The sequence below is a fragment of the Gadus chalcogrammus genome, chromosome 21, assembly GCF_026213295.1.
Source record: "Gadus chalcogrammus isolate NIFS_2021 chromosome 21, NIFS_Gcha_1.0, whole genome shotgun sequence".
NCBI lineage: Eukaryota > Metazoa > Chordata > Actinopteri > Gadiformes > Gadidae > Gadus > Gadus chalcogrammus.
In genome coordinates this window covers 20,180,937-20,200,086 of record NC_079432.1, presented here as the reverse complement: position 1 = coordinate 20,200,086, position 19,150 = coordinate 20,180,937, and the positions used below count along the sequence as shown (strand labels likewise).

Below are 19,150 nucleotides of genomic sequence, written 5' to 3'. Positions count from 1 at the left end.
TCGGAACTTGTGATCCATACACAGCTCCCACTGATGTGTTCATTGCTTTGAGGTTGGCAACGTCTCGAGCAGACTTGGAGTTTGGAGATATTTACATTTATCGTATAGAGAATCCATCACCTTATACCGCACAAAAAATTAAAGCCTACAAAAGTATGGATAGCAAACTTTTTTTCAAGACTCTACGGTTAGGAAGAGTGGAGTCTAATTCCTATTAAACAGTGCTGTCTTTTCCTATGTTCGAAAGGAAGCACCTTTTCATCTCTCCTTGACCCGATGACGTTTTCCTCAAAGGTAAAGGAAAGGAGGCATAAAGGTTAGGAGATTTGACTATTCGTAGAGGCCCTGAGACTATTTGGACAAGCTCAACCAAATGTTAATTCAACTAACATCTGTCTGTCCATACCATTTAAAGATGATTAAATATGTTATATCGTTCACAATATTGAGCATTATTTTTTTTATGCAATACAACTATAGCATCAATCAATACGGTATGTATATTTATCAAATACCAGTTTTATGGTCTTAACTTGTGTTCGTACAAAACCTTGCTAAAAATTTCAAAGAATTTGTTGCTATTTAGAATATTGTGGGGACGACTGTTTGTAAACCTCTTCCTCACTCTTGGCATACTGAAAACCATCGGAATACAATAAGTGATTTATTCACTGTATGACAAACAATAATGGCTTACTTTTTGCTAGTGGGCGAGAACAACAATGAATGAAGATGACGTTAGTAAAAATTAAGGAAATGATTGCATTAACTTCAATGATTATATACCTCACAATGACGTGCATCTAAAAATGTATACATTATAACGCGATCTTGAACTATAACGTGATTGATGAACTATCCTTATATGTACCCCACAATGACTTGTTTATGTTGTTTATGTCAACTACGATTTAAGAAATGAATAGTAAACCAAACTGTGTTTGGAATCAACAACAGAAATACCCTGCAGGTTAAGATGTTGAAGTATATGTGTTGCGAATAAACTCTTTAAATACCTGGAGCATATTCACTTAAAAGGCCCCATGACATGCCAGCAGGTGTGAGTGTGATTAGCCGTGCCCACTTTTGATTTCATAAGAGCCAGAGTTTCAAAACGGCTTCCCATGACATACCTAGTCGTATGTCATGGGACCTTTAACACAAAAGATTTCGTGCATCTCAAAGAAATTGAATCAAGGTCCAACAACGCTGCCCCTAGTGTTCAGGGTGGCCATGGTACGCAGAGGGTTCTTCATCTCTGGGTTCCCATTGGGCAGGAGACACCAGTGCCCTTCAGGCCGCAGTACCCCCTGGGGTTCTTATGGAGGTACTGCTGGTGGTCGTCCTCTGCATAGAAGAAGGTCTTGGCCTCCGCGATCTCTGTGGTGATCTGACCGAGACCTTCTTCATCAAGTTCCTGACAAAACAACATGAAGGACATCGTAGTTCTGAGTATCTACACACTAGACCATTTCGCAATCATGGAGCATTGTACAATTCAGTGTTCCTAGGCTATTATTATTACCAAGACCATGGCTGCCCGCCATCTGGCTTTTTTTCCCCTGCAATAGTTTAATAATGAACCACAACAATCATTACATTTTCTTTACAAACGTTTACACTTGCACGTCTGCGTTTCCAACACGGTCTAAAAGACAGGCGAAGGTAAGGCAAATTAAGGTCCTTTTATACAGGCACACGAATAAAGGACATTGTTTCAACTATTTACATGTTTGATGTTCCCTGTTTGATAGATAAAGTAGGCTCAACAATCGAATGGGCCAACAGACACAACACAATCAAAGAAAGAACGAAAGAACAAGAGAAAGACACAAAGAAAGAAAGAAAGAAAGAAAGAAAGAAAGAAAGAAAGAAAGAAAGAAAGAAAGAAAGAAAGAAAGAAAGAAAGAAAGAAAGATGACAGAGAGAGAGCTGAAGAAATACCTCAAGACAGATTAAGGAAGAGGAAAAGAGAGAGAAGAGAGCAAGAGATGACCTGAGGACAGCCAGTCGTGAAAGAAGGTATACACAATGTTGTCTTGTTTCATGCCTCGATATTGGATTTGGATCTGTATGGAAATGTACATGGATGGATTGTAACATTAACCCGTTCCTCCTGTACCTGTTGGCTGTGGGCCGTGCTCCAGCATGCGGTGCATTTTGGGATCAGTTCAATATAACTTTTAGCAGCCTTAGAATGAGGGCTTAAACCATGAATCAGGATGGCTTTATGTTTTTAATATTTGTAACTGAGTACAATAAACGGACAGGTTCCATACGTGTTACTTTGGGAGCTGCCCTCTGGCTGAATAGGACCATTACCTTCTGGTACTGATCCCTGGAGGCCTGGGCCTGCTCCAGCTGCTCCGGGGAGTAGGTGTAGATCGCCGAGCGGTATGTCGTCCCCACATCGTTTCCCTGACGCATGCCTGCAGAAACACAGTCAAACCCTCGGGGAGGAGCCTAACCACCAGGGGAGGAGCCCGCCCACCAGGGGAGGAGCCTAACCACCAGGGGAGGAGCTTAACCAGCAGGGGAGGAGTCTGCCTACCAGGGGAGGAGCCTGACCATCAGGGGAGGAGCCTGACCACCAGGGGAGGAGCCTGACCACCTGGGGAGGAGCCTGACCACCGGGGGAGGGGTCCGCCCATCAGGGGAGGAGCCTAACCACCAGGGGAGGAGCCTGACCACCAGGGGAGCAGCCTAACCACCAGGGGAGGAGCCTAACCACCAGGGGAGGAGCCTAACCACCAGGTTTAGACTGCTGTACAATACCCTGACAACACGATGTGGAAGCTATATTGCATTTAATCTATGTTCAATTCCGTAATACACTGTCGGCTCAACATTATTTTCAAGTAGTCCACCACGTATCTTACAAGAGGCTCAATGACAATTGTGAATAGTAAAGGTGAAATTGGGCACCCTAGCCGGGCCCAGCGTTGTAATATAATGGTATCCGGTGACCATTTATTTTAATCCAAGCTGTTGGTTTGTTATATAGTCTACGAAGGCTCTTAATACAATGTTCATGCATGTCAAATTTTTCAAGAACTGGAAAATCCAGATAATAGATGTAGGTTTACATAACAGTCATTCAATTCACATTGAAAAAGGTCATAGCAGGCGAAATATGGATTCATACTCAAGCTATTTAATGCATAACAAAGCAGTCCATCATGCAGTCTTTTAAGCTGTTGTACAATCGAGGGGGCGTTGCGTTTGAACCACGAAAATAGCCACATTTATTGTAAAATAAAATACAACGCCGTAAGATGTGGCATTATGAAAGCTTAAATGCAATAATTTACGTGAATTTTTATGAATACACGTCTACAATGAGGTGTATTGTTTACCCTTTTGGCCTTCCAGTTTATGAGCTCCAATGCGGGATGCAAATTATGTTTGTGTTCAATGTTTATAAACACCTGGTGCAATCTGACCTGTTTGTAAATGCCGCCTCCGCATTCTGAAAAGTGTTTAAAATGCCACCATTGGTCCTGAAAGAGTTTTTTAGTGAATGTCTGCAATCAGGTGTGGTAGTGACCCTTTTGCCTTCCATAGTTTATCAGAGCCACCGCACGTTCTGTAGTGGTTCTGTTTTATGAACGGTGATTACAAAAAAAAAATCATATCCAAGTGCTTCTCAACCTTTAACTTGACCATATGCAAACGTATAAAATAGATATTTTACAATAACTATTTTTAAAATAATTATTAAAATACTTCATCATTTCATTAGCTATATTATTTGTTTTATTATTATTGTGCGCACCAAGAATAAAAATGTTGATTTAGTATTCTAGTAACAAATATGCTTCCTCGCAGTACTCGGTTTAATATTGCCTATTCGTATCTGTTTAATCAAACAGGCATGCAAATGTGCCTTACACCAACAGTAGCCAACTATTCTAGAGAGTTGCTACTTGTGCTAGGTTTATGGAACAAATAATTCATTATTTCTGATTTCCAACCCTTCAGGAATGGGTCTTAAGGTACAAGCCTCTAAGAACAGGTACAAACGGATACAACCCCGGGCGCAAGGCCACCATGTACCTTGAGTAGGGTTGTGGTTTTCCCAGAAGACCTTGAGCAGCTCGGAAAAGGAGTTCGGAGAGAAGACAACCCGCACCACCTCGGTGTGTCCCGTCCGACCTGTGGGGGAATAGCTGGGTGAACATTTCTTAAAATGTATCTAGAAGAACACTCCAGGATTCACCACCTCCCCGCCTCCAGACATCACTACCTCCATGAGTCACTACCCCCCTGCCTCCAGACATCACTACCTCCATGAGTCACTACCCCCCTGCCTCCAGGAGTCACTACCTCCATGAGTCACTACCCCCCTGCCTCAATGAGTCACTACCTCCATGAGTCACTACCCCCCTGCCTCCAGACCTCACTACCTCCATGAGTCACTACCCCCCTGCCTCCAGGATTCACCACCTGGGGAGGTGGTGAATCCTGGAGGCAGGGGGGTAGTGAGGGGGGTAGTGAGGTAGTGACGTCTGGAGGCGGGGGCCTCCAGACGTCACTACCTCCATGAGTCACTACCCCCCTGCCTCCAGGATTCACCACCTCCCCGCCTCCAGACATCACTACCTCCATGAGTCACTACCCCCCTGCCTCCAGGAATCACTACCTCCATGAGTCACTACCCCCCTGCCTCCAGACCTCACTACCTCCATGAGTCACTACCTCCATGAGTCACTACCCCCCTGCCTCCAGGATTCACCACCTCCCTGCCTCAATGAGTCACTACCTCCAGGAGTCACTACCTCCCCTCCTCCAGGAGTCACTACCTCCAGGCAGGAGTCACTACCTCCCCGCCTCCATGAGTCCTTACCTACCTACCTCACGACCTCCAGGAATCACTACCTCCTTGAGTCCTTGATATTAGCATAATTAGAGATAACAAAACAACTTGTAGATTAAATGAAATAGAAGTGACCTATAATTGGTGTGGCCAGAGTTGAACCCCTTGTTTTTCTGTAAAATGGACCCAATGAATTATGTGTGCGAACATGTGTGTGGATACCAGATGTTAGCTACCTGTGCAGACTTCCTGGTAGGTGGGGTTAGCAGTGTAACCTCCAGCGTAGCCCACTTGGGTGGAGTAAACCCCTTTTTGTTTCCAGAACTTTCTCTCTGCACCCCAGAAACAGCCCATTCCTATCAACGTTACGATAACACATAGCAAAAATAAATCAATGTAAGGGGCATTGACATATTACTGTATTTTCGAAAAAAAAGCAACATTTTCTATAAGCCGAAGGAGCGGTTAATGGGGATGCGTTTCAAAATACCACAAATAAGCCGCTCCGTTTTTTACCTGATATTTTGTCTTATTGCGATATGGCAAAATAGCTTTTTGCTTTGGCTTTGCATGGAATTCCGATTTGTCTTTTCACTCGTTATACAGAGCTTCATGGTGGCGAATTAAAGGGGAAAATACATGCCTTTTGTTTAAAAGGCACTCTCGACAAATTAACTATTTTTGGTCAAACTAATTGCAGTTGAATGATGCCTCACATATATTATTTGGGTTTTATTTACCCTCATTTCTAAAATGATTTTGTAAAAAAAAAATCCTTGAAAACCTTACCAAAAAGGACCATTTGGGTTCCATCAGGAAAGGGTGGAATAGTCGCGTTTCCATTAGCTTCATGTTTATCTGTGGAAGAGAATGATAGGATATTAAGCGCTGCACTTAAACACACACACACACACACACACACACACACACACACACACACACACACACACACACACACACACACACACACACACACACACACACACACACACACACACACACACACACACACACACACCTTTTTCCCGGCATGGACCACATGTTTACACTGACCGAGGTAATACACCGGCTTGAGTTGGCACCCAAATTTATAGACGGAATGTTTGATTTGAGCGTGACCAACTTAATGGCTGTTGGGGACAGAAGTTCCAACTGCTCAAGTAGAATAAACTCAATTGACAAAACAACATGGCCACCAGAGGCTCAAAATCGTCCAAATTGAACCTAACACCAAAAGGCGGGGGAATCATCGGTCCAAGGACTGATCGGTGTTTCGAGATATACGGCTACTCGAATTCTGAGCTACCCTGGGCGGGATTTAGCGTGAATATTCATTACGGAGGTTGTACCACACCGTACAATGGGACGTTTTCAAATGATTGCTTATCTAAATAAATCTATCTAAATTTTAAGATCTATACACACTGTATGTGCTCTCAGAGATCAATGTTGTTGTATGAATGCCTATCAGTAAATTTTCATGTTTGTATGTCGAGCCACATCAAAGATGATTTTCTGTTACGACAGACAATAAAGTTTTCTGAATCTGAATAGCCCTATGTTATTAGAAATTACTAACTTTATGCAAGGTCTACGTTCGTGCAGTAGTACTCGGCGTTGACCCGGTGTTACACCGAATTCTGCGACCCACCGAAAAGTTTGACCCCAGGGGGGCACTGTTGCATATTTTCTGCAATATGCACGAGTTTGAAGCGTAGACAGGCATGACAAAAACATAAGATCTCCCCCCAACCAATTACCTTTTTATTAAAGGTGCTTAATAAATACATTTGATTGATTTGATTAGCACTTTACAGACCCATACAAGGATAGGGCGTTTAGTACGGTCCTTCACCGTTGCTTCTTTACCCATAAAAAGCCACAGACGGTGTTAAATTACGCTGATTTACCTTTGAGCATTTCCTATTAGGCTACAGTGTAAAATGCTTTTTAGAATTAATGTTAGTATCAAGAAAGGAAGACCCACCGGTGGGGGGAGATCTTATGTTTTATTTATGTTTTTGTTATAATGCACACGTGCATGTTGCAGAAAATGTACAACAGCGCCCCCTGGGGTCACACTTTTTGGTGGGTCGCAGAATTCGGTGTAACACCGGTCCTAAAAATGCAATATTATTTTAAATTATATCACATCAAAAAAGCGGTAGCTAAATTTAATTGAATCAAGCAAGCAGTTTTTTTGCTCCAAAAAGCTTGACTAACCTCGAATTTAACATAAGATAGTTCCAATTTAGGGCTGTAAGGTATGGACTAAAATGTATATCACGGTATGATTTGAGGTATAGACTAACGGTATAGCATGGTATGTTAATTCTATCTTCTAATTTCGATATAAATGCTTCTGAAAGGGTAAAATACTGGTTAGGCAGCAAACTGCATAAAAAAAATTCTAAATATTTTCTCAAGTTACTTTCATCTCTGAAAAACACTAATGTTTAATGGTATGGATTTCTTTCTCCACTTGCACGCGGACCTTGCCATAGGTATAGTTTTGGCATCTCAATTTGGCTTAAGTGTGTGCAGGCAGGTATTTCTTTCTATCGACATTTGGAAGGGAACCATACACAGGTAAACAGTGACGGCGTTATCTCGTTCGAACGCTGGCATTTTGTCTTAAGGACTGGCTTTGGAAAATGGGGCCTCTATGAATAGTCAAATCTCCTAACCCATGATTCTTGCACCATTTTTAAAGTCAAATTTAAGACCTTTTTAAGACCAACACATACATAAATTAAGACCCAAAGACCCGAAAAATTATTTGATAGAAAAGGGAATCAACCGTAGCCGTAGTACTAGCAGTAGTAGTAGTAGTACTCCTGCAAAGTTATCTCGGAAGCGCGCGGACACGACGATACGCGAACACATGAACCCACCCATATCACCCATGTCCTGTCGCTTAGCAACCGGACACGCTGGGGTTGATATGTTACCGGACTACTGTAACTACTACGGAGTGATAACAAAGACATGAATCAGGCAATAAATCCACCGCCCTTGACAGCGGTCAAGTTTGGTGTGCGGAGTGGACCAATTGCGAATTACTGCAGCTGCTCGAAGTTAAACCCCAAACTAATCGGAATAACTGTATGCATGTCGATTATAGCGGACTACACCACCCCTTCTGTAGCCGAATAGAATTATATTCCAAACAGATAATTGTATTCCGATTGAGGCGTATATATGATCCTTTTCCTATTCTATTGTGGAAAACGTCATTGGGTCAAGGAGAGATGATACCAGGTGCTTCCTTTCGAACATAGGAAAAGACAGCACTGTTTAAAATGAATTCGACTCCACTTTTCCTAACCGACTTCATTGCGTTACGGGGAGTATTGCTGGAAAAAATAAATAAAAAAAAACTGTGTTGCCGGTGTCCTCAACACCGGTAACACCGGTAATACCGCATACCACGGCAACCCTAGCGCAACGTTACTTTTCCCAGGGACAGATTTGACAGCGATACTGCATTCTCGGGCAGTATGCTATTGCGCAAGCACGCAGGTGTACTTGCGCAATAGTGCCTTCACGAGCTCTCATTCCACACCGTACGAGACAGACACTGGTAGCGTGAAGCTGTCTCTGCATCTCAGACATCGCCTGTGCAGGCAACTCTGTCCCCTTTTCTCCCTTTCATTCCAACCCGTGAGCAACGCTAGTCTCCCTTCTCTGTCAATGCATTCTTGAAAAAAAAAGAATAAGAATCCTTAAAGGGCAACTTCACCCATTTCACTTAAGCTTTGTATCGTTAGAAACCCACTCATATTTTTGAATGGTCGAGCACCATTCCCTTATGTTCTGGAGAGACTGGAGAGATCCGTATCAATCTCCAACACTTCCTGTTTACAATGACGCAATATGACGATTTTTGCGCACAAGAAAATAGGAAGTGTAAGAGGGGATGATTCTCGTAAGACTACAACCACTCTAGGGGGTGGGACCCACTGACGCTACAGACCTATTCGAGCAGTGCCAGTGGGTGGGACTTCACCAGCATCCACAGCGTCTGAAGCTAAGCTAACAGAGGCTGTTGATAAAACTGAAGTACAATGGCGGAGGGTACTGGATCTGACATAGAAGATGGCACCATGCAAAAGTTCACGATTTCGAAAGAAATACAAACGAGGACTACAGTATTTTCCGCACTATAAGGCGCACCGGATTATAAGGCGCACCTTCAATGAATGGCCTATTTTAGAACTGTTTTCATATATAGGGCGCACCGGATTATAAGGCGCATAGAATAGAAGATACTGCAGTCAAACGTTTGACTGGGGTTGCGTTATGCATCGACTAGTTGGAGCTGTGCTAAAGGGAATGTCAACAAAAAAGTCAGATAAAGTCAAACTTTATTAAGCGTTCTGACCACTCCGTTCACTCCCATGGTAACGATGTTCAAACGTTAATGTGCATATTAACAATATCTCCCAGCCTTGTTCAGTTGTAAACATGTAAAAGAAACACAGTCTGATACCGCTAATTCAAACGTTAGTGCATAACTCAACATTGTTCAGTTATGTTACGTCCCCCTGGTAACGTATACCATGGCGGTCAGGGAAGGTGTCCTTCCCCTGTGTGGTGGGGGAGGCGCTGCTTCACTACTTGGGCCATTTGGCTCTTCCTTTTCTGCAGCAGGTGCAACTGATTGACCTGATTGGCCTATAAAAGGAGGAAGACATCCAGCCTGTCGGTCTCTCGCTGCTGGGTGACTGAAGCTGCTGCCAAACCTCATCGTCTTTATTTTGGTTTTGTTGTACATTCTCATTACACCAGTCCATAACACATTACACATAGTTAAGCTGCCATCTACACTGATACTTAATTTCCTTGTTAGGGCCTTTTTAATGTTATATAAATATACCAAAAGCTTGTCACTGCGTGTCTCCCAATTTGTTATGCCATGCTTGAGCCATGTGGTCATAACAGTTACGTATAACACGTAAAGCTCACTTCTTCAGTTCATTCCCCGTCCACGAATCCCTCGAATCCTTCTTCTTCAGTGTCCGAGTTGAACAGTTGGGCCAGTACGGCATCCAACATGCCCGGCTCCCTCTCGTCATTATCCGAGTCAGTGTCGCTGCTGTTGCCTGGCAGTTCAGTGATTATTCCTGCCTTCGTGAAAGCTTGGACCACAGTTGAGACTGTTATATCAGCCCAGGTATCCACGATCCATTGGCAGATAGTGGCGTAAGTCGCAAAGCGCTGTCTCCCCGTCTTGGTGAACGTGTGTTCGCCTTCTAAGGCCCCGTCCACACGAAGCAAATTTTTTGGTGAAACCGCATAACACCGGGATTCCACCGGACGCGTACGCGCCGCGGAACGGCTGCGTCCTCAGCCCTGCGTCCATTCCTACCGGGCGCGTAACGGCAGCGTAGCGCTGCCTTGCGAGGCAGCTGTCCATTCGGCCGACCGTCCAGACGGAGCCGGCGAATCCGGTGCCCGAAACCGCACATTTCTGAAACCACCCTCAGAGGTGGTTTCAAATCTATCCGGACCTATGCAGTTTCGTGTTAGGATTCGTGTGGACGTCTGAAACGCTTGATGGCAGTGGCTCCCCACCAGCTGGGGGACGTCAGAGTTGCGCTGAATTTTTTATTTATTTTATTTGTATTCTTTTTGTAGCTTTAAATAAAGCCCCGTGATAAATGTAATTACTAACTGTACATTAAAAAGTATTTCTGCTCAATTTAAAAGGTTGAATCTCCTCGTGACTGAATGTTTGTATACAGCGCACAGGCTCTGTGGAGAACCAGCGCCTTGAATATTTACTACAGCGTTGCTACAGCTCGATGCGGTTACGAAATGACTCCGTCTTTACGGAGTGCACCTTATAGTCTTTACGAAGTGCGCCTTATAGTGTGGAAAATACGGTATTTCACTGAGTTCACCAACTAATACCCCTCACTAGAAATGTTGTGTGAAATGATTTTCAAGCAGTCTTGCGGTATCAGCTTGGTAGATGGAACAGCGAGGTGTCCAATAGGCGGAGATCTAGATCAGCGGGAGTGGCCAGCGAAGCTGTGTATCGTGGTGCATGGTGGGAGTTGTTGTCTTCAATCCACAAGCGCCAAAAAGTCACTTTCTGCCTTTTCTCGGTCAAGACGGCACCAAATTAGAATTTTATTTTATTATTCGACTACATATAGGACCCAATTTCAATACATATTCATGCCTCCACCGGTGAAATGCTCCTTTAAATGTGATGCATGCCTCCGAATCGTGTGATGCGTCCGATCAGCTGTGTTTTTGGGGATAAAATATGAGCACTCTTATTTTATCCCCGAAAATAAATAATAATATCACAATAATAATAATAATAATAATAATAATAATAATGTAGCAGGTAGGACGGTTATGATGGGAAGTGCGGCTTGGCCCCGCCCACTGGCACTGAATATCTAGATCAGGTGGCACAGGTGGCGCTTCCTTTAAAAAGAGTTGTGAGCCGTGGACGGGAGAACACTATTGTGGTGTAGATTGAAGCGAGAGCCCCTCGATGTCTCAGCTGTGCAAACAGGAGAACGTGAGTCTTGTTGGGTTGGTTGGTCGTTTGCGCAGACTCTTTCTTATGGATTAGCACCTAAGGGTGCACTCACACTAGGCCATCTGGCCGTTGGCCGTTTTCACACCTAACCGTGCTCAACTGGCCCCATCGTTCCCTGGCCTGCACTCACACTAGGCCATCTGGCCGTGGCCGTTGGCCGTCGCAACTGTGGCCTGGCCACGGTAGGCTCTTGTACATACGTCATCACGTCGTAACACGTCATCACCAAGCGTCCGCTGCATGGACCATAATAAAGTCTGCCGCCAGTCAGAGTTTTAACAACAATGGACAACACAGAGAACACAGTTCGCACTTTGCTGAGCCTGTTGCTTATCGTCTGCCCAAATGGCTAACAGACACTCGACTTCTCTATGGGACCAACGTGAACCAACAGTTGAACCGCTTGACGCCATGTTTACCGTTTAATGGGAAAGAAGGCTCGTCGCCTTTATTATGTCCATGGTCGTCGCATGGACTATGCGTCATCCAGCTCAGGTTGCGTAGCCGTGCGTGTGCGCGTGTCGGCTCATTAGCATCTGTACCGTAGAGGCCCGTACCGTAGCAGCACACCTCTCTCAAGTGGCCAAATTGGCCTGGCCTGGCCAGACTCACATTGGCAGATTTGATCCCGGTTAGGTGTGAAAACGGCCACGGCCAGATGGCCTAGTGTGAGTGCACCCTAACACGGTCCACTGTTTGTTTGTAGCCTCGGCTTGGTGTCTGTGCGTATGGTGACCAGTAAATGGTACACGCAAGCTACCGTTGCTTTACTTGCATAATAGTGAGTAGTCTACACGGGTCTGCAATAACGTACGTTTATGCATTCCATTTCCAGGGGTTGACATTAAGGTTTCAAAAGCACTTGCCCATCGGGCAAGTACAGGTCAGGTTCAACTTGCCCGAATGTGATGTTCACTTGCCCAAATTATAATCAGAATCTTGAACAGGCCTCTTTTTGCCAGGCACGCGGCCTGGTTTTGGGGGGGCTCAGAAAAATCATCCTAGCTCAGACTGAAGCTGAATGTTAGCTTCCACACATGTTGTGTTTAAAAAATAACAAACTTCCCTTTGTTTACTTATTTATCGAGCGGTCACATCGTGCCATGAAGTGATTTCAGTCCACCGTTGAAAGCTATCGCCAAGTTATATGTAGACCTGCATGATTTCATGCAAATGTACTTAACTAAATGTCAGAGGTAGTAGCAAAGATATGTCTTTTTTAACTTTCACGTTTCTTGTAGCTCTTAACTGAATAATCACAATCGCGTTTCTAGTAGTGTTGTCAGTCACAATACTGGATTTTCTAACTTTGACACTATAGCTAGTGAATAAAGCCATGGAACACAGCATAAGTGGAAGATAACATTTCCACCTGAAATAATTATCAGTTGGTCGTTATCATTTGGGAGCAATGTCTTACTATGAGACACAAATAAAGGTAGATATCTTAAAATTTTGACACTTGACACCTCTATTTAAATTTCAGGGCAAATATATTCGAATGCACCAAGCCAAACACTCGCAAATAAACATATGGCCACTAGATTGCGCCGAAGAATATGTTTTCTGATTGAAGGCAATTTACCTATTTCCTAAGAAACCTTCTTATTCATTGATTGAAAATACCATGTTTAGTTGCAAAATTTGGCCCAGACACTGGGTTATCTGTTTATGGTGGTTTTATTCGACCAGAATCAACTTTGTGGACAAAAATCACAAAGGTAATACTTCATTTTTGGTTGTTAAAAGAAAAGGGGACGTTTCTTCTTAAGTTGTTATTTGCGAGTTTTAGTCACAGAATGATAGGGTTTGGACTGTTGGAATAAGTGGAGGCTCAGCTTTCATGTAATATATAGTTTGTGAGGGTCCAATTTCGTGAAAAAGATCGCTATTGCTGTGCATATGACTTTCCTTGGTAATTTGCCTCAATCCAAAGTACTTCCAAACTGCACTCCTCCATCACTACTCCATTTTCCTTCTACCTAAACCGTTCGCGGAGGCGCTGCACTTGCGATGCTAGCTTTGTGGGCTGTTACGTATTTTAAGAATCTAAGCTACCCACACATAGACCAAAATGAAGCAGGACCAAACATATAAGCCGTAAATACTATACATAGCCACAAGGGGAGCAATACCTCATTGGAGGCTGCTCCAGCCACAGATAGCAGCACTTTTATATATACGAAGAAGCCGAAGTCATTACGTCACCCCGGCTACGCCCACTAGGCCACGCCCACTTGGCGGTCTCTTACCTGTGCACCCAGTGTGAAGAGACCAGAGATTAATAACGACACGCGCGAAGGGTCACGGGCCTCTGCCCGTGGCCCATAGATCAGAGATTTGCAGCGACACCCGCGAAGGGTCACGGCCCTCTGCCCGTGGCCCATAGTAGCCAGAGTTATTATCTCTCACACGTGTTCCACTCTTTAGCTACAATTCCCTCCATATAGCTTCATTTACCATGCCGAAACATGCCGACGACTTTATAATAAATGAAGTGAGTTAAAGCAACCCGGGATTGGACAACTTTCTTCGAGAAAATGCAACAGGGCTAATCTTTAGCCAACACCTTCGAATCACGGCCAGAGAACGCACTGCGAGTGACAGAAGGTGGGGCTATATTCGCACTGAAGCGATGCGTGTCTGTTAACTCGCTTTCAGAGAGAAGAGAAGACGGCGCGCTGATCAATTGCAAATACTTATATTTTGTGTTATTTTGCGGCAAAAAAGGTTGTTCTGCAGTTTCTAAAAACATTTGAATAAATAGCCTTTATATTAACATCCACCCAAAATCCACTTGCCCGTTCGGGCAACCAGAAATCAATCTCAACTTGCCCAAATATGACTTTTGGTTGCCCCGGGCAAGCGGGCAACCGTTAATGTCGAGGCCTGAGACAGTCTTTTCATTCAGAGATCTAATCATGTCTAAATGATCACGAGGATTCAGAAGCAGTTCAGAAGCATAATCGGCTGACTGCAGCCCTCTGAACGACTTGAGGAGGATCGTCTTCGTCTGTTTAACCAGCCACTGTTTTTCCTGAGCTTAATTAATTGTTTGTTTTTATTTACTCTGATGTACGAGTGCCTCGAATATTTGCCACAATTGTCTTTGGCTGACCTGACGTAAGCGGGTCTAGGCCGTGAAGGTCTGCCAGCCTGTTCGCCTAACTGTTTTGTCTGTGTCTTTGTCTGTTTCTTTTGGTCACTATCAGTATATCTTGGGTGGCCCATGGGCATTGTGCAATATTTCTTGTAGGAGCAGCTTCCCGTTTGCAGTGTTCATTAGTGTATGTGTGTGTGTGTGTGTGATAAATAATTGTGTCCGTGTGTGTACGTACCTATTCATTCAACATTATTTACTGTGACTTTTGTATTGTGGGATCTCATCTGCTGCTGCCTATATATGACCTTTGCTTGCCCTGGTGGCCAGCCAACAGGCTCCTTTCCTAACCGTTTTTAGCACTTCCGGGTCATCTCGTTAGGAAAGGAAATGTCCTATGCAAAAAAGAGAATTCGTAGAGGCTCCTGGCATGGTCGTACGATGGACCTATTAAAGAAGTCGTACGTACCGGCGTACCATACAAATGGATTACACCGTAAAGGCCGATTTAGGGTCGTTTTAGACGCAGAGACGTAAGCACGTAATTTACACAAGGGACTTGTTTTAGACAAGTTTTGATTTACGGTTCCTTTAAGGTTCCTTAAGGATTGCGCGTGTTGCAAGGGGATTCTCCGCCAGAACAGTCGGGGGAGCAACGAACAAATCTGTGGGCGTGGAAGTGGAAATCGCTGGCTTGTTTATATTTATGCACTTCCAGTATTTTCGACGAGAGTAGCAGTAGCTAAGTTTAGGTTAGCGGTCTTTTTCCACACTCTGAACGATGTTTAGGTTGCTGTAAAACCGGAAATGTGAGACTCCTGAAAGGATGTGGTTAGCTGGCCAATCACAGTCTTTGCGAGCTGCGTAGGGCCGTAGTGTTTTAAGGCCGATTTATGCTCAGTTACGTAAGCGTAAGCGCAAGCGCAAGAGGCCCTTGCACGCCCTTGCGCACCCCTTGCGTGCGTCGGGCGATTTTTCTAGACTTGCGTCATTTTTTACGTAAGCTTTTACGCGAGCCGCCCAGCCTGCAAGGCTGTGATTGGTCTGCTGGTCTGGTTACTACTTCCTGTCTGGAGTATCACCCGGCAGGCTCATATACAAAAGCATTAACGTGAAGTGAAGTTAACTTTGCTGCCAACACATTATGTCGTTTTAAAGTGTAGAGAGATATGCACATTTATACAACCCCAATGATCAACAACTTCATCACCCCTGTTCCTCTGTCTGTTGCCATCATTCACTGTGTATGGGGAGAACACGATCTGGCACATAAACAAACCAACGACTCCCACAGACAAAGACGTCATTCTCGAGGTCGTCTTCAACGAAAAACTTTCCTCCACATATTACTCCACCTACTGTTCTGGCGGTAAATTGCTTGGCAACACGCGCAACCTAAAAGGGAGCATGAATTGCTTTGAGTAAATTTTGCGCAACAACGTAACACCAACGCTGAAGCATGCAGCCGCCTTTAAGGCTGGTTTATGCTCGGTTACGTAAGCGTAAGCGCAAGCGCAAGAGGCCCTTGCGCGCCCTTGCGCCCCCCTTGCGCGACTTCTCACGTCTTGCGTGCGTCGGGCGATTTTTCTAGACTTGCGTCATTTTTTACGTAAGCTTTTACGCGAGCCGCCCAGCCTGCAAGGCTGTGATTGGTTTGCTAGTCTGGTTACTACTTCCTGTCTGGAGTATCACCCGGCAGGCTCATATACAAAAGCATTAACCTGAAGTGAAGTTAACTTTGCTGCCAACACATTATGTCGTTTTAAAATGTAGAGAGATATGCACATTTATACAACCCCAATGATCAACAACTTCATCACCCCTGTTCCTCTGTCTGTTGCCATCATTCACTGTGTATGGGGAGAACACGATCTGGCACATAAACAAACCAACGACTCCCACAGACAAAGACGTCATTCTCGAGGTCGTCTTCAACGAAAAACTTTCCTCCACATATTACTCCACCTACTGTTCTGGCGGTAAATTGCTTGGCAACACGCGCAACACGCGCAACCTAAAAGGGAGCATGAATTGCTTTGAGTAAATTTTGCGCAACAACGTAACACCAACGCTGAAGCATGCAGCCGCCATTAGTCGCATAGTCAGGAATTTTGGGCGACGCACGTAAGGGGGGATATTTTACCGCGCAAGGGGGGGTTATGTATCTTACATGCTTACGCGTTACGTCTAAAACAGAGCATATATCGGCCTTAACCCTTTCCCCTTTCATAAGTAGAGTTACACTGCCCCACTGAAAGTTTCGATTGGCTGTGAGCTGACCACTGAACGTTCCCATTGGCTGTGAGCTGACCAGCCAAAGTCGGAGCAACGTTCTACGCGTGCGCAGTAGGCCTAATGAGAGGCTCGCGTAAACATGTTATATATGCGGGTCACAGCGCTTTTACTGCTACGATGACTGAATCCAAAGGACGCCGAATTTAGTTCTAGAGCGACTGAAACATTGTATTATACGTATCGTTATTCAACGTAACCAGTATTTTAATAACGACAGTACAGCTGTAATAGTTCATTCTAAGTGCTAGAGGTAACAAGGAAGTCCTCAAAATATGGTCAGAACCATATCTTACCCGAAACTTTCATACTCTCGCTCCTGCCGGGTAGGGCCGCCTCCGCCGTGGGCATCTGGGTCTTAGAGAACATTTCTCCCATGTGTAAGCGACGACGCCAAATTAATCGCAACCAAGTGGTGCCAACCATCGATGGAGAAGGTCTGTCTGCGGATTGAAGATTAAACGTTACGCCCCCCTCTACACGTTACGCCCCCTTCTACACGTTACGCACCCTTGGTTCGTTTCTGACAAGGACCTATTCTGATGGTGTGTCCCGGATTCTTCGGAAGCCAACCTTCCGAGTTGCACCTTTGACGTAATTTCCGGTCTCGGAGCATTCATAGCGTTCCAGTGCGACTTTGTGATTGTGTCATGAAATTTCTCATATATAAAGAAGATACATATCCATTAATAGCACAATCACACAGCTAAGTTACTGGCTTTTGCAGTGTTTACCGGGCTTTAACAATAAATATACAGCACTTAATGAATAAATGTTCAATTAGTCCAAGTCAATATTGGCAATATTTAAAACATATAACAAGCATGCTCTTCCTGGTATGTTGTCAAAATTCTGCAGAAAAGCTCAGAAGGTGTAAAACAGAGAACAACAGATCCAAGAGAAATCAATTCAGAAGATTAATTCTCTTTATTCGCTTAATTCTCTTGGAAAAGCTTCTCAACTCCTTCAACTTATTTCCCTTTAAGTAGCTTCAAATTAGAGGAACACGACTGCCAAATAACTGTAGTTCAAACAGTTTGAGTTAAAACATTAACTTAAACCAATAATTTCCTCTCTGTCCAAATCCCCTGTAGCCTTTACAGTCTGTGTAAAGACACACAATCTAATGGGAGATCCGATACAGGGTTCCTGGGGCCTCATTTATGAACCATGTGTAGAAAAGGCTCTCATTTATTCGTACAAATTAAATTTAGGATGTGCTTAAGTAAAGAAAAATCTGTATTTATTAAATGTTCGCAAGGCAATCGTACGCACATCAGCAAGTCAACTATCTTGATAAATTCCACCTGTTCTTAAGTACCATGCTGGTGCGAGCTCAGCCTTCAGAAACATATTTGCCTTAAGAAATTAAACATATTTGCATATTCAGCCTTCCAATTAAACATATTTGCATTAAGAAACGCCTCCCATTAACTATATTGTCACAGACTTCCCATTCCTTACAAAGGAAAGAGGAGTCAGATGGAACAGTCAGGTGCTGCAACTGCAACTGGCCCCGCCTCGTTTGAGTCTGAATTGTAGCGCCTTCAAAGCATAACAACTTTAATGCACCACATTCCGATCTCATACTGTGACAGTCATTACGTTCACATTGATTTATCATCATTATGGAAGCATATAGGAAGAAGGTCGTTCTGACATGTGGGAACACTTTATTCTGATCGCTCCTGATAAGGTGCGCTGGCTGTTAAATATTTAGGCTAATGTAGGAAAAGTAGAGCTATAGAACTGTGACCATCAGTAGGCCTAAAGTAAAAAGTATCTATCTATCTATCTAATTATAGGCCGCTGATTAGTGTAGCCATTTAGGCAAGGCAAGGAAAGGCTACTTTATTTATATAGCACTTTTCGGTAACCCTTCCTTTTACAGTCCCCTAATTACTAGGTATTTACCCGGTACATGCATGGTAAATTATAGTGTATTACTGGGTAATTACCACTGGTAATAAGAAGGTAAAAACAGAGGTAGTTACCCGGTAAATCATAGTGTATTACTGGGTAATTACCACTGGTAATAAGAAGGTAAATACAGAGGTAGTTACCCGGTAAATACATGGTAAATCATAGTGTATTACTGGGTAATTACCACTCGTAATAAGAAGGTAAATACAGAGGAATTATCCGGTAAATTATAGTGTATTACTGTGTAATTACCACTGGTAATAAGGTAAATACAGAGGAATTACAGCTGATGTACCAAGTAAAACCTCCACTATTACCCATCAACTCAACTAAGTAGCATGTAGTTGTAACTGTTTTAGATTGGTAATAACTCCGATATTGTGTACTTCCTAGGAAATTAGGTAACCAATTCTTAGAAAAACCTATTATCCAAGGTTTATGCTGGTAACAGCCCAAA

General features: G+C 43.8%; 1 protein-coding gene across 1 annotated transcript; it reads right to left on the bottom strand.

Moving 5' to 3' along the window:
- Window positions 1–474: 474 nt before the first annotated feature.
- Window positions 475–17,259, bottom strand: msraa (methionine sulfoxide reductase Aa). The gene is made up of 6 exons (XM_056580832.1): window positions 17,067–17,259; window positions 5,606–5,674; window positions 5,053–5,172; window positions 4,057–4,155; window positions 2,323–2,429; window positions 475–1,417 (listed from the first exon to the last, which is right to left on the bottom strand). The coding sequence occupies exons 1-6, from the start codon at window positions 17,194–17,196 to the stop codon at window positions 1,253–1,255; spliced, it is 690 nt and encodes a 229-aa protein (XP_056436807.1). The 5' UTR covers window positions 17,197–17,259; the 3' UTR covers window positions 475–1,252.
- Between the last annotated feature and the right edge of the window lie 1,891 nt (window positions 17,260–19,150).